Source organism: Durio zibethinus, chromosome 19 (assembly GCF_047325235.1).
Source record: "Durio zibethinus cultivar Kanyao isolate XHJ-2024 chromosome 19, ASM4732523v1, whole genome shotgun sequence".
Lineage (NCBI taxonomy): Eukaryota > Viridiplantae > Streptophyta > Magnoliopsida > Malvales > Malvaceae > Durio > Durio zibethinus.
This window is the reverse complement of record NC_143180.1, coordinates 1,585,995-1,602,816: the sequence shown is the minus strand read 5'-3', so window position 1 is coordinate 1,602,816 and position 16,822 is coordinate 1,585,995. Positions and strand designations below refer to the sequence as shown.

General features: G+C 31.3%; 2 protein-coding genes and 1 pseudogene across 3 annotated transcripts; 2 read left to right on the top strand and 1 right to left on the bottom strand.

The window, feature by feature from the left end:
- Positions 1–888: 888 nt before the first annotated feature.
- On the top strand, positions 889–4,555 carry LOC149513294 (LRR receptor-like serine/threonine-protein kinase EFR). Its single transcript, XM_089748254.1, has 2 exons — positions 889–3,595; positions 3,906–4,555. The coding sequence occupies exons 1-2, from the start codon at positions 931–933 to the stop codon at positions 4,301–4,303; spliced, it is 3,063 nt and encodes a 1,020-aa protein (XP_089604380.1). The 5' UTR covers positions 889–930; the 3' UTR covers positions 4,304–4,555.
- A 2,982-nt stretch (positions 4,556–7,537) lies between these two features.
- LOC111309481 (uncharacterized) lies at positions 7,538–15,095 on the top strand (annotated as a pseudogene). Its single transcript, XR_016330195.1, has 3 exons — positions 7,538–7,547; positions 11,083–13,631; positions 13,800–15,095. The product of XR_016330195.1 is annotated as an uncharacterized LOC111309481 (transcript).
- LOC111310130 (Pleckstrin homology (PH) domain superfamily protein) lies at positions 14,963–15,712 on the bottom strand. The gene has a single exon (XM_022909286.2). It carries the CDS (start codon positions 15,613–15,615, stop codon positions 15,184–15,186), a length of 432 nt encoding a protein of 143 aa, XP_022765021.2. The 5' UTR covers positions 15,616–15,712; the 3' UTR covers positions 14,963–15,183.
- Between the last annotated feature and the right edge of the window lie 1,110 nt (positions 15,713–16,822).

Sequence of the window (16,822 nt, the reverse complement as noted above, 5' to 3'; positions counted from 1 at the left end):
AATGACTTTTTTTATCAACAAAAAATTTTTGTGGCTAGAAAATAATTTTCTTGTAGTGTTTTTGTTTTTAATTATCTATTTTAATTTTTTAAATATTTATAAAGATAAATGTAAAAAAGTAAATACAAATTTGATTTGTTATATAAGTTATAATAATGAAATACATACATTATTTATAAATTAATTGATAAATTTTCATTGTTTATAGTTTTTATTAAAACTTAGATGAAATTATATTTATTGATTTATTAAATTCATCACAAATATTATTAATTGCAAATAAAAAAAAATTTGACCCCTACTAAGGCGGACGTATTGCTAATTGACCGCAACAGTTAGTACTGTAAAACTTGAGCATGGACAAAGACAAGTTTTTCTTAAGCCAACAGAAGAAAAAGGACGATGTTTCTTCGCAAAGTGGATGTTTACCTGCTTTTTCAGCCAAGACCCCTCCCTATTGAGTGAAGACTACTTCTTGGTTTGATGCATTTTCCTTACAATTAGTATTCAAACTTTGAATAGTCTACTAGAGCATTTTAGTCGTGGGTTCCTTTATTAGGATTACTACATCCTTGGTTTTAATTGTTACGTTAAAATGTTAATCAATTGAATGCTCATGTAAGTGAAAATATAATCCAATCATAAATAATTTATATAAAAATAATAATTTAATGTGATTTAATTCAACTCAAAATAAGATTTATATATATATATCTACTAATTATAAAAAAATATAAATATATTAAATCAAACACTCAATCTCACCGCTTAATCTCAAATATATAAGTCAATCAACCCAAAGAAATAAATCGAAGTATAAATTAAGATTTTACAAGAATCAGAGATCATTCTACCTTTATTTTTGCGAGGAGTTTTGTTGCCCATCTACGTAAGTTCCCTTCACTTCAATCTCTTCATTTTCGTTTAGTAATGGATATGTCCTGGTTCAAAAACCAATGGATAATTCATGTTAAGTATTTTCTGCTTTGCGCTGTTCTATTCACCTTGCTCTCCAAATGTGCTTTGGCCTCGAGGAGTAACGAAACTGACCGACTAGCTTTGCTTGCTTTGAAGGACCGGCTTGTTGGTGGTTCTCCCGGAGCTTTAACTTCATGGAATGCTTCTCTTCATTTCTGTGAGTGGCAAGGTGTTCGATGTGGGCATCGTCACCAGAGAGTAATATCTTTGAATGTGAGTAGCTTGAAATTAGTTGGCTCCATATCTCCTTCGATCGGAAACTTGACTTTCCTTAGAGCAGTTATCTTTTCTTATAATAGGTTGAAAGGAAGTATCCCCGGGGAACTTGGTCATTTGATGCGGCTTAGTTTTCTAGGTCTAAGGGATAATAATCTCCAAGGCATAATCCCTTTAGAGCTTTCAAATTGCTCAAATCTCCAAGTGATTAATTTAAGTGGGAATAAACTTACAGGAGAAATTCCTTTCTTCTTGGGGAATATGAAGAATCTCATTGAGCTTTATCTTCCTTTCAATAATTTAATTGGGGGTATTCCATCTTCTTTGGGAAATCTTTCATCCTTGTCTGTCCTCTTTCTTGCAAATAATAATTTAGAGGGAACTATACCTAATGCTCTGGGCAGATTATCTAGCTTGGAAGGGCTTTATATTGGTGCAAATAACCTGTCCGGTTCAATTCTTCCAATTTATAATCTTTCCTCCATGAGAGTTTTTGATGCGCATGAAAACAAATTATCTGGGAGGCTTCCACCCGAAATAGGCCTTTTTTTTCCAAATCTTATAACACTATTGATCGGAACTAACCAGTTCACTGGAACAATTCCAAGGTCAATATCCAATATCTCAAGCTTACAAGGTTTCGACATTCCCTTAAATGGTATCAGTGGATCAGTTCCTGATAATATGGGAAACCTTAAGAATCTTCTGGTGTTTAACGCTCCTGCTAACGACCTTGGAAGTGGGAAAGCGGGAGACTTTGACTTTCTCTCTTCTTTAAGCAACTGCAGCAGATTGCAACATTTGGGTATAGAGTTCAATAGATTCGGTGGGGTGATTCCAAACTCTATAGCTAATTTATCAACCTCGCTCAGAATTCTTACTTTGGGAGGGAATCAGATCGCTGGAAGTATTCCTGAAGGAGTTGGCAATCTCGTCAACCTCAACAGGATGGATATGAGGGAAAACTTTCTTGTTGGAGAAATTCCTATTTCCATTGGAAATCTTCAAAATCTTGAAGGATTGAATCTCATTTCGAATCACTTAACTGGTAAAATAACATCCTCCATTGGCAATCTCTCCAGACTAACAGAGCTTTATTTATCCAAAAACAAATTTGAAGGAGCAATTCCTTTATCACTCAGGGATTGCAAAAATATGCAAAAGTTACACCTTTCCTACAATAAACTCAATGGGAGTATACCAAATCAACTATTTGGTGCCTTTGAAAGTTTGGCTTATCTTACTTTCTCTCACAACTCTTTCACTGGCCTCCTTCCATCAGATTTGAGTAATTTGAAGAACCTTGTGGAATTATACGTTGATAATAACAATTTCTTTGGTGAAATTCCCAAGAATCTTGGTGAGAGTTCAGAACTAACAATCCTCTTCATGGAGAAAAACTCATTCCAAGGTAACATTCCTCAATCTTTTGCGTCCTTGAGATCTCTTGAATACTTAGATCTCTCCAATAACAATTTGTCTGGCACCATTCCACCTGAACTTCAAAAACTTACATTTTTAGTGAGTTTAAACATTTCTTTCAACCACCTAGAGGGTGAAGTGCCAAAAGGAGGGATTTTTAAAAATGTTAGTGGATTTTCCTTTTCCGGCAATGAAAAACTCTGTGGGGGGATTCCAGAAATAGAGCTTCCAAAGTGCTTCGGAAAGGTTTTGTCAACCAAAGTCATTATTGCTGTGATCTTCAGCATTCTACTTGGCTCTATTTTGGCTGTGCTTCTCGTTTATCTTTCTTGGAGAAGGAAGTGTGGAAATGCACTTACCCACGTAGCTTTGTTCGATGATGGCTTCCTGCGTCTATCCTACAAGGAGCTTCTGCAAGCCACCCAAGGTTTCGCTTCTTCAAACTTGGTTGGCAGTGGAAGTTTTGGCTCTGTATATAAAGGAGTTCTTCATCAACAAGAAAAGCCTGTTGCTGTGAAGGTATTTGACCTTCAAAACCGTGGGGCTGCAAGGAGTTTCATGGCAGAATGCAAGGCTTTAAGAAAAGTTCGACATCGAAATCTTCTCAAAATTATAACTTGTTGCTCAAGCATTGATTACCAGGGCAATGATTTCAAGGCTTTAGTTTTTGAATTCAGGCCTAATGGAAGTTTAGAAAACTGGTTACATGAGCAACATGAGTCGAGGTATTTGAACCTTGCTCAAAGGTTAGATATTGCTATAGATGTGGCCAATGCAATAGATTACCTTCATCATGATAGTAAGACGCTGATTGTTCATTGTGATCTAAAGCCTACTAATGTCCTTCTTGATGATGACATGATCGCACATGTCTGTGATTTTGGATTGGCTAAGCTCTTATCTAGCGACACTGGCAATCTGGGTACTGATCAAACAAGTTCCTCAATGATCAACGGGACAATTGGTTATGTTCCCCCAGGTGAAATTTCATGTTTCTTTTCTGTTGTTTCAGTTAAATGAATTGCCTTAGTAGAACATCATGTAGAATCATAGTCTTGATAACAAGCCTGTCATATTTATAGCATTCACTAGCAAATTCATTCTTTAAGTTGCAGACGAATCAATGTGCAAATACATAGGATACTCTGTCTCTTAAGCTGGAAAAGCTGTTTAAGAAATTTCAAACTGTCTTTGTGCTGGCCTGTGTCAGGTTTCGACTCTTAATTAGGATAGAACACACATGTTTGGTATTAAAAGAGACTTGAGTTTACAACAAATTATTATTGCAGAATATGGCATGTCTGGGGCAGTCACTCCAGAAGGTGATATTTACAGCTATGGGATATTGCTCTTGGAGATGATCACAGGAAGGAGACCAACAGATGATTTCTTTCAAGATGGCTTAAGCCTTCATCATTTCTGTAAAAAGGCACTACCAGAAGGGTTGAAGGAGATTCTTGATTTTCGCCTGCTTGAAGAAATTGATCAATACAGGCAGAGAATAAGAAGTCAACCAAACTTGGAAGAACAGATATTGGAGTGCTTGGTTTCTTTCACTAAAGTTGGAGTTGCGTGCTCTGCAGAAGTACCTGGTGATAGAATGAGCATAAAAGATGCTATCATAGAACTACATGCAACTAAGGCAAGGTTGCTTCGGACAGGGGTTTATACACGGGACAGAGGATAGGCGCAGAGCCAACAACTGCTGAATTGGAATAAAGTTGTACTCATATTACATCGACTATGTTTTGTTTTCAGTAATTGATATATTTCATCATAGTTTTGCATTTCTTCAAAGTACTTAAACGATTGTTGTATGCAGAGACATTTAGAGATTTGGCTTTAGAAAATGAAATATATATTTGTGGTTGTGTGAAAATGTCAATTTGTCTTCCTTAGCAAACATTTTTCCCTCTTTCAATATACACTCACCGAAAATGTCGTCTTATGCCATTTGTTCTCATGAGAAATAATTAAAAGGATATGCAGAGGACCTTGAACTAAAGTCACATGCATGCCCTCTCTTAGACTGCAATAAACTAGGAAGTCTTCTCCTCTTTAGTCATCATTGTACCAATATAAACTTGGACTACAACTCTATTCACCTTGCTTACTTGATCCTCCTGGAGCAACTGTCAGTTTCAAATTTTCATATAATAACATCTTAGCAGCCAACATCATTGTTGGATTCTCGTTTTAATGACCAAAATTCAAATCGTGATAGCTTTAATTAAAAAAAAAAAAATTATCCTAGAACTAACATTTACCTTTATAGAAACTTGTCTCTCTCCGAATCGGCAATAAAATACATAGTTTTGGTCCTCGTCGAAAGCTCAAAAGCGTACTGCCTCTTCAGAATATCTTCGGCTCCCTTAACAGTTAAACAGGTAGCAACAGGTCTCACGCCGCGTGGACAAGAAGCGCGTGTGATAGACGATTCCTTGAACCAGAATAATTTCCCTTACTTCAAAACGAACCAGCGGCGACGCCAGTTTTTTACGTACTCGCCCTGTTTTGTCAACCAGCTGGTCCGTTTCGGGCTCGACCAAAATTCGACGTCGTCATAATCGTTCGGTTTTACCGTTAACCATTGCGGCCCGCCATAGGCTCGCCATAGCTTGGATTTCAATCGCCGGAGGAATCGGGGAATTAAGACAGAGAGACAGGGTTTCGCTTTTTGCGACTGTGTCCTTTTGTTGATTTATTTTCTTTTTATTTTATTTTAATTGCATTTGATATTATTTTTTATTTTTGGCTTAAATATAAAAAGTCTAAAATTAAATTAAATAATAATAAAAGTTACTATTATTTTATTATAATTTCTTTAACATTTATTTTAATTCTATTAAACATTTAAATATTTATTTTTCATCCAATTAAATTTTTAACTAAACTAGTGTTCATTGTTAATAAATATTTAAAAATTAAAATTAAAGTATTGTTTTAAATAAAATGTTATTATCTATAACAATGGATTAAAATAACAATTTATATTAAGAGATAAAATATTATTTTAAATATTATATACTATTGAATTCATTTTTAAACGAGACAAGAGAAAGTCTGTTTCAAATTTTTTATAAAAAATTTGAAAAATTTTTACTTAAGGGGATGCAAATTATCCAGCAGTAGCATTAGGAATGAATTACAAAAATTTTCTTAAATTTTATATAAAAAATTACAGATTAAATTATATATATTTGAAAATCTTATTGAATTTATTTTTCAACTAAACAAATGAAATTAAATTCTGAGCCTCATATGAATAAATGTTTAATTTTTACTAGAAAGTATACATGCCATTTTTTAACAAATTTTGATGTGGATTGCCCAAATTATTATAATTAATCTACAATGAGTTACATGATGAGCCATATATGATTAAAAAATTTATCGAGTCTAGTTTTTAATGCACTAAAAAGATCTTAATTCCGAATATATATATATTGAGAAATGATCATTTTAGTGAAAAGAGCTCAGGCTGCCAACATTAATTAATTGAGTTAACTCTTGTATAATTTAATTATTTTTGTATAAATGATCTCCAAAAAGGGTTGATTGGTTTTTGATATATTGAAATGACCATCAATAGACTATTAATTATTTTTGGAAAAAAAGCTAAGTGGTGAAATTGATAGGAAGCAAGTAGAATTTGATATATTTTGCATGTTTTCAAATATATATATTTTTAAATGAGTGAATATTTTATTAAAAAAAATTTTATATTGCTTTAAAATTTTACTTTAAGATAATATAATTATATTGTGTCTCGATTTCGCAACGTGACATATATATACATAGCAATAGCATATGTAAAATTTAATGCATCATTAAGATTCTAAGTGTATTTGTTGTTAAATTTTGTATCATTTTGTTTTTTTTACTAATTACTTTGTAATATGCCAATTAAATATTAGATGTATTCATGTTCGCAACACTCTTGGAGTTTACGAGTTCAACAGGACTTAAGCACCAGAACTGTTTATTAATCTGGGTTTGGCGATTTACTTCGGATCTATAAGAGACTAGGGAGATTTTTCTGATGGCTTGATCAAAGTATGATTTATACAATTGATAACATGAAGAACTTTAAGGTTCTCGATTTGACCACAACTTGGATAGTTGGAAATGTCACATTCATAAATAGATGGTCACAATTTAAAGCTAGAATTTAGTACTATAAAATTTTAGTATGAGCAATAATGTAGTTTCCCTTATGGTGTCATGCAATTCTTCTCCCAGTTGTGGAGCCAACATGTCCTTCAGCAAAGACAAGTTTTTCTTGACTACCGTTTTAGCCACGATTCTTTCAAGTCAACAGCAGAAAACAAAAGAAGAAAAGGACAACGTTTCATCACAAGTGCATGTGGAAGTGCATTTTTATCCAAGACCCGACCCTTTTGAGTGAAGAGAGGGTCATGGTTTTATGTCCTTTTCCTTACTATTAATTAGAGCATTTTAGTCATGGGTTAACTTTCAATGGGAATGTCTATACTTTTTTCATGAATTTTCCTACTGCTTTTCTATCGAAGACCCGACCCTTTTGAGTGAAGAGAGGGTCATAGTTTTATGTCCTTTTCCTTACTATTAATATACGAACTCTGAAAAGTAGTTTACTAAAGCATTTTAGTCATAGGTTCAATTTCAATGGGAATGTCTATGCTTTTACCATGAAATTTCCTATTTAAGTTCTAGTTTGATTTCGTTCTGCTATACCAAAACAGAATCTAATTTCATAGATTTTGTTGATTATGTAAATTTAATTTCCAAAACTCTATCTAATGAATATGTTTGCTGAAAATTTTCTGTCCCTAGATTGAAAACAACTAATTAAGTAGTTGCGTCTCAATACTTGGATCTTAATTACGTGAAGAACTTAGTTTCTCAATTTCACATTGGATAATGTTTGTCACATTCATATATGGACCAAAGTTAGTCACAATTCAATATATTAATTTTACTCAGGTGTCACTGATTCAATGATTTTTTTATTTTTTTAATATTTAATAAATAATTTTATTTTTATTTTTTAAAATTTTGTATGGGGTTCATTTAATATTTTTATTAAAAAACTTTTTTCAGTGCTTTCCAAATTTCCTTTTTTAAAATTAGATATTTTTATAAGAAAAAAAAACCTATGGAGATGTTGACGTAACATTCAGATTCCTTTTTTTTTTTTTTTGGCTCTTTATTTTTTTTCCTTTTAGTTTTTATTTCTTAATCTATATATTAAATTTTGTGAAAAAAGAAGGTCAATGAAATTGTTCATGTGATATCCCATTTGACTTCCTTTTATTTAGTTATTTTTGTCATTTCCTTTATTTTTTCTTTTTGATTTTTAATTAAATAAATTTTGTTAGAAATAAGCCAATAAAAATAGAGATAATAAAACAATCTATATCCAATAGGTATAACTTCATCTCAATCCCATAGATGCATTTTTTAAAATTCAATATCAAATTGTATTTTTTCTTTTTAAAAATAGGAATCGAGTTAGAGACAAGTTTATGATGTTACACCTCACGCGAGGTATATATAAAATATATATTTTATTATTTATTTTAATTTTATATTTATATATATTATATTAATAAAATTATTATTTAGTATCTTAATTTAATAAAAATATTATATTTATATATAATTAAAAAGTAATCTATATTAAAAAAATTTTATGAATATTATACTAAATTTAAATCATTTAAATAATTTTGAATTAATACTAGTCGAATGTAGGTTATAAATTTATATGTTATATTGGATTAGCTATAAAAAAATAATAACTTGATGTTAGGTCATAATTGGAATCAGATTGATTTATTTAAAAAATGGATTAGAGTCAAGATGAGCATAAACATTCCCGAACCCAACTTGTTTCCATCCTTAAATGAGTGTCTATGTAGCTTCCCATTTTTTTCTTTTTTATTAGGCCTTTTTTTTTTTCTTTTTTTTTTTGTTTTTAATTATTTATTTTAATATTTCTTATCTATGTTTGAAAAGAATTAAAGTGTCAACGTGGGTGACACTTTCATTTGGCTTTTGTTTTTTTTTAACCCTGCATTTTTTTTTCTATTTTTACCTTTTTTTAATGAGATAAATTACATAAGAAATGCAGTCAATGAAGATTATGATAGCAAAATAACATATATTAAATGAGTTTCAACCTACCGATCTAACAGAGATGATTATTTTAAAATTAAAATCCGATTGGTGTGGGGTCATCTTCCCTTTTTGAAAATAAAAGTCAGATTGAAAATAGATTTAGGATGCTCCGTTCATCCCGTCTTTAAGTATATATAAGAATAAATATTTCATTATTTATCTAATTTTATATTTTTATATATGTATTATAATAATGAAGTTATTATTTAATACTTTAATTTAATAAAATATTCTATTTTTATATAATTAAAATATAATTTATATTAAAAATAATATTTTCATAAATATTATACTATTAAATTTATTTTGTTGTTAAGTCATTCGAATTCCGCTTATGCACATATATATATATATATATATATATATGTTGGGTTGGGGTAAGATGTGAAAAATAATAACTCCATGTTGTGTTAACAAGCATAAGCCCACCCCTATTTGATCTGTTGCTATTTCTAAGTGGAGGTGTCAATGTAACAACCTTATTTAGCTCTCTTTCCAATTTTTTTTCTTGATTTTTTTCTAAATTTTAAAATCTTTTCATCACAAGAAAATAGAATTTTAGCAGCGAAATTTTTTATCACTAAAATATATTATTGACGAAATTTTCATTGGTAATATTTTATCGAAAAAGTTGAAGCTGTTAAAAGTACTTTGTTGACAATGAAAGATCCCATCTGTAATAAGATAAGTTTTAGCGACGGAAAATTCTATCCTTATTAAGTTTTATCGATGGAAATATTTTTATAATTATCCTTTGAGGGATATAAATTTTAATCGTTAATTTTAAATTTTCATTTCTAAAACTATTTTCTTTACAGTTTTTTAAATTAAAAGGGGATTTATCAACAGAAATTATGTCAGCAATTCTAAAATTTTGTCACTAATATTATTTTTGTTTTGGAATCGATCATATCCTAAAAGGATCGATCCTTTTCACATATATAATGCGTTTTTCTGTCTAAAAAGTTAAAAAAGGCTTTTTTTTTTTTTATGAAAAATGTGTTTAACAAAAAAAAATAAAAATAAAATTCTTCAATTCATTGATAAAAAATAATCTTTTACAAAATTATAACAAACTTGATACATGTCTTCTGTTAAAATATAATAAAAGAATAATCATTACAAATGTCAAAAGATGCAACAATCAGAACAGACCAGCATTGCTCCTTGCATTAGTAGTTGCTTCTTCTTGCTTATCTTGAAAGTTTTATGGCATCCTAACAGATTGTACAGGTAGTAAACATTGTCGACGGAATTCTCTATCCTTATTGATTGAATTTTGTCATTAATTCCGTCAATAAAAATAAATTTGATTTATCGAGATCCATCGATAATCCATCGTAAATCCATTGATAATGACTTTTTTTACTAATGAAAATTTTCTGTTGCTAGAGAATAATTTTCTTGTAGTGTTTTTTTTTTTTTTAATTGTCTATTTTAATTATTTAGATATTTTTAAAGATAAATGTAAAAAAGTAAATGCAAATTTGATTTGTTATATAAGTTATAATAATAAAATACATACATTATTGACAAATTAATTGATAAATTTTTATTGTTTATAGTTTTTATTAAAAATATATGAAATTATATTTATTGATTTATTAAATTCATCATAAATATTATTAATTGCAAATAAAAAATGTTTCTTCGCAAGTAGATGTTTACTTGCTTTTTCAGCCAGGGCCCGTCCCTATTGAGTGAAGACTACTTCATGGTTTTATGTCATTTTCCTCACAATTAGTATTCGAACTTTGAATAGTCTACTAGAGCATTTTAGTCGTGGGTTCCTTTATTAAGATTACTACATCTTTGATTTTAATTGTTACGTTAAAATTTTAATCAATTGAATGCTCATGTAATTAAGTGAAAATATAATCCAATCGTAAATAATTTAATGTTATTTAATTCAACTCAAAATAATTTATTTATATATATATATATATATATATAAATCTACTAATTACAAAATTATAAATATATTAATCAAACACTTAATCTCACAACTTAATCTCAAATATATAAATCAATCAACCCAAACAAATAAATTGATGTATAAATTAAGATTGTACAAGAATCAGAGATCATTCTACCTTCATTTTTGCGAGGCCTTCTTTTTTCCTCATCAAACCAGTTTTGTTGCCCATCTAAATCAGTTCCCTTCACTTCCAATCTCTTCATTTTCGTTTAGTAATGGATATATCCTGCTTGAAAAACCAATGGATAATTCATATTAAGTACTTTCTGCTTTGCGCTGTTCTATTCACCTTGCTCTCCAAATGTGCTTTGGCCTTGAGGAGTAAGAAACTGACAGACTAGCTTTGCTTGCTTTGAAGGACCGGCTTGTTGGTGGTTCTCCTGGAGCTTTAACTTCATGGAATGCTTCTCTCCATTTCTGTGAGTGGCAAGGTGTTCGATGTGGGCATCGTTACCAGAGAGTAATATCTTTGAATGTAAGTAGCATGAAATTGGTTGGCTCCATATCTCCTTCAATCGGAAACTTAACCTTCCTTAGAGAAGTTAACTTTTCTCGTAATAGGTTGCAAGAAAGTATCCCCAGGGAACTTGGTCGTTTGAGGCGGCTTCGTTTGCTAGCTCTAGGGCATAATAATCTCCAAGGCATAATCCCTGTAGTGCTTTCCAATTGCTCAAATCTCCAAGTGATTTATTTAGATTACAATAACCTTACAGGAGAAATTCCTTTCCAGTTAGGGAATGTGAAGAATCTCATTGTACTTCAGCTTTCTATCAATAATTTAATTGGGGGGTATTCCATCTTCTTTTGGAAATCTTTCATCCTTGATTGTCCTCTCTCTTCAGGTAATAATTTGGAGGGAACTATACCTAATGCTTTAGGCAGATTATCTAACTTGGAACACCTTTATATTGGTGTGAATAACCTGTCCAGTTCAATTCTTCCAATTTATAATCTTTCTTCCATGATAATTATTGATGCAGCTGAAAACAAATTATCTGGGAGGCTATCACCCGAAATAGGCCTTTCTTTTCCAAATCTTGAAGCACTATACATCGGAAAAACCAGCTCACTGGAACAATTCCAAGGTCAATACTCAATATCTCTAGCTTGCAAATATTTGACATTATCAGTTCCTGATAAAATGGGAAACCTTAAGAATCTTCGGGAGTTATTCATTTCTGGTAACGACCTTGGAAGTGGGAAAGAAGGAGACCTTAACTTTCTCTATTCTTCAAGAAACTGCAGCCGATTGCAATCTTTGGCTATACAATATAATAGATTTGGTGGGGTGATTCCGAACTCTATAGCTAATTTATCAAGCTCGCTGCAAACGCTTGTCATGGGATGGAGTCAGATCACTGGAAGCATTCCTGAAGGAATTGGCAACCTTGTCAACCTCGACATGATGATTATTGGGAGTAGTTTTCTTGTTGGAGAAATTCCTATTTCCATTGGAAATCTTCAAAATCTTGAAGGATTGTATCTCCTTTCGAATCACTTAACTGGTAAAATACCATCCACCATTGACAATCTCTCCAGACTATCTGTGCTTGCTTTATCCAATAACAAATTTGAAGGAGCAATTCCTTTATCGCTCAGGAATTGCAAAAAAATGCAAAAATTAGACCTTTCCCAAAATAAACTCGATGAGAGTATTCCAAATCAGCTATTTGGTGCTTTTGAAAGTTTGGTTTATCTTAATTTCTCTCACAACTCTTCACTGGACTCCTTCCATCAAATTTGAGTAATTTGAAGAATCTCGTAGAATTATACGTTGATAATAACAATTTCTTGGCGAAATTCCCAAGGCACTTGGTGAGATTTTAGGACTAAGAATCCTCTTCTTTGCAGGAAAACTCATTTCAAGGTAACATTCCTCAATCTTTTGCCTCCTTGAGATCTCTTGAATACTTAGATCTCTCCAATAACAATTTGTCTGGCTCCATACCACCTGAACTTCAAAAACTTCCATTTTTAGTGAGTTTAAACCTTTCTTTCAACCACCTAGAGGGTGAAGTGCCAAAAGGAGGGGTTTTTAAAAATGTTAGTGGATTTTATTTTTTCGGAAATGAAAAACTTTGTGGGGGGATTCCAGAAATAGAGCTTCCAAAGTGCTTCAGTGAGAAACCAAAGGAAAAGGGAAAGGTCTTGTCAACCAAAGTCATTATTGCTATGAACTTCAGCATTCTACTTGGCTCTGTTTTGGCTGTGCTTCTCGTTTATCTTTCCTAGAGAAGGAAGTGTGGAAGTGCACTTATCCCCGTAGCTTTGTTCGATGAGGGCTTCCTGCGTCTATCCTACAAGGAGCTTCTTCAAGCCACCCAAGGTTTTGCTTCTTCAAACTTGGTTGGCAGTGGAAGTTCTGGCTCTGTAAATAAAGGAGTTCTTCATCAACAAGAAAAGCCTGTTGCAGTGAAGGTATTTAGCCTTCAAAACCCTAGGGCTGCAAGGAGTTTCATGGCAGAATGCAAGGCTTTAAGAAAAATTTGACATTGAAATCTTCTCAAGATTATAACTCGTTGCTCAAGCATTGATTACCAGGGCAATGATTTCAAGGCTTTAGTTTTTGAATTCATGCCTAATGGAAATTTAGAAAGCTGGTTACATGAACAACATGAATCAAGGTTTTTGAACCTTGCTCAAAGGTTAGACATTGCTGTAGAAGTGGCCAATGCTATAGATTACCTTCATCATGATTGTGAGACGCCAATTGTTCATTGTGATCTAAAGCCTACTAATGTCCTCGATGATGACATGGTCGCACATGTCGGTGATTTTGGATTGGCTAAGCTTCTGTCTAGCGACATTGGCAATCAGGGTACTGATCAGACAAGTTCCTCAATGATGAAGGGAACAATTGGTTACGTTCCTCCAGGTAAGTTTTTTTTGTGCATATGTTGTTTATCAATTCTCAAAATAGCTCCATCAGATTGTTATAGTTGGTTAAATTAATTGGCTTTTAATTAGAACATTCTTTAGTATTAGGGGTGAATGCTCATGGTTTCTATTAAAAGATTTTTGAGTTCATAACAAATTATTGCAGAATATGGCATGGGTGGGATGATATCTCCGGAAGGTGATATTTACAGCTATGGTATTCTACTCTTGGAGATGATCACAGGAAGGAGACCAACAGATGATTTCTTTCATGATGGCATAAGCCTTCATAATTTCTGTAAAATGGCACTACCAGAAAGGTTGAAGGAGATTCTTGATTTTCGCCTGCTTGAAGAAATTGATCAATACAGGCAGAAACTAAGAAGTCGACCAAACTTGGAAGGAGAGATATGAGAGTGCTTGGTTTCTTTCACTAAAGTTGGAGTTGCATGCTCTGCAGAACTACCTGGTGATAGAATGAGCATAAAAGATGCTATCATAGACCTACATGCAACTAAGACAAGGTTGCGTCGGACGGGTTTGTAGAGGGGACTGAAGATAGAAGCAGAGGCAACAACAGCTGAATTGGAATCAAGTGCACTCACATTACATCGACTATGTTTTGTATTCAATATTTGATATATTTCATCATAATTTTGCACGTTTTCAAAGTATTTAAACTAGTATTTTATGCAGAGACATTTAGAAGTTTGGCTTTAGAAAATGAATTATATATTTGTGGTTGTGTGAAAATGTCAATTTGTCTTCCATAGCAAACATTTTTCCCTCTTTCAATATACACTCACTGAAAATGTATGCCATTTTTTCTCATGAAAAAAAATTAAAAAGATATGCAGAGGACCTTGAACTAAAGTCACATGCATGCTCTGTCCTAGACAGCAATAAACAAGGAAGTCTTCTCCGTCTTCAGTCATCATTTTACCGATTGAACATGAACTACAACTCTACTTACCATGCTTACTTGATCCTCCTGCAGCAGCTGTCAGTTTCAAAAATCCTGATAGTCTCAATTACCCAAAAAAAAAAAAAAATTCTTAGAACTAACATTTGCTCCTCTGAACTAACTTAATTTGAACAACACAGAAAAAGTGACAATCACAAATTAATGACTACACGAACTTTTATAGAAACTTGTTTCAAATTTCCATAAAATCCACCATCAGAAATATCCCCAAAACATCAGTAATTCCAAAGCTGCAATCTTTCAGGTAAAGCGAAAGGGAGTCTAGAAAACCAGTGGCATTCACAATCAAATTGCAAAAGTCAACCAACATATTCAAAACAAGATTTGATCAATTATCACTTCACTAAAACAAAATTTCAACTTTATATATATATATATATATATAGGCACAAATTTACAATCTGATCGTTACCAAACAGAAAGAGTATTTTCACCTTACATAAACACAAACGTTAAAAAAAAAAAAATTACAAACAACAGAATCACAACATGAGCTCAATTACATAAATTTAAATTTAGAAAAAGGAAAGGAAATGAAATGAAAATGGATCTGACCGTCGGATCATCATCGCTTGCTATCATAATCAACGATCTCAGAATCCGTAACCGATCTCGAGTGCTGAACTATGGACCGTCCGATCGAGTTGATCCAGTCCTCCTTCTCTTTCTCCGAATCCGCAATGAAGTACATCGTTTCGGTCCTCGTCGAAAGCTCAAAAGCATACTGCTTATTCAGAATATCTTCGGCTCCCTTAACAGTTAAACAGGTAGCAACAGGGATCACGCCGCGTGGACGAGAAGCACGTGTGATAGACGATTCCTTGAACCAGAATAATTTCCCTTGCTTCAAAACGAACCAGCGGCGACGCCAGGTTTTTATGTACTCGCCTTGTTTTGTCAACCAGCCGGTCCGTTCCGGGCTCGACCAAAATTCGACGCCGTCGTAGTCGATTTGTTTCTCCGTTAGTGACATTGCTGCCCGCCATAGGCTCGCCATAGCTTGGATTTCAATCGCCGGAGGAATCGAGGAATTAAGACAGAGAGAGAGGGTTTGGCTTTGTGTGACTGTGTCTTTTTGTAGATTTATTTTCTTTTTTATTTTAATTGCACTTGATATTATTTTTTATTTTTAGCTTAAATATAAAAGTCTCTAAAATTAAATTAAATAATAATATAAATCATTATTATTTTATTATAATTAATTAAAATTTATAACATTTATTTTAATTTAATTATTCCTTAAACATTTATTTTTCATCCAATTAAATCTTCAATTGAAAAAAAAAAAGAGTGTTGATTGTTAATAAATTTTTATCTAATAAAAATTCAATTAAGTGAAATAAATATTTAAGAGTTTAATTTATTACAATAAAAATAATAAAAATTTGAATAATTACTTAATTTTTATTTATAGATTTTTATATTTAAAACTTTAATTTTAGAAAAATTAGTGCATTTAATTTTTTTAACTATTTATTTTTTTTGCTAATGAAACTTTATGAATATGGTTTGGACTTTTGCATGGATGATTGACTAGTGGTTGAAGGCTATAACAGCATCATATATTCTTTTATTTTTTTATTTTTTTAGGTTAAAATATTAAAAAAGATCTTTATATTATTTTATTTTTAAAATATTTTTTATTGTATTTAAATAAATTTTTATATTTTGATTTACATCAAAATAAATTTTTATTTTAAATGAAAAAATGATTTATATTAAAAGTTTATTTAAGTACAAATTAAAAGTTAAAGGATTTATTTGCATACAAATTAAAAATTAGGGGTTGATATGAATTCAAATTAAAAATTAAAAATTTATTTGAATGCAATAAAAATAAAAAATTTATTTAAATAAAGTTATAAAATTTAAGAATTTTTTTTATTATTTTAGATTTTTTAGAGTGTTAAACTGTGGTTTTATTTGATTTAAAAATAGTGTATGCTTAAAATATTCAACATTGGTCAAAGTACTATTTTATATTATATTTTCTTTCATTTAATACAATACTTTCACTATTTTTAAGAACAAATTAATTTCTTAGTGTAAGTACGATTCATATTTTTCCTATAAATAATATTTTTTAGGAAAAATATGCTAATTATAATTCTCTATACAAACACTCATTACAAAATTGACAACCACAGTTCTCTATCTCAATTACAAAATTACTTTTATAAGTAATATGTTAATCACAATTCTAT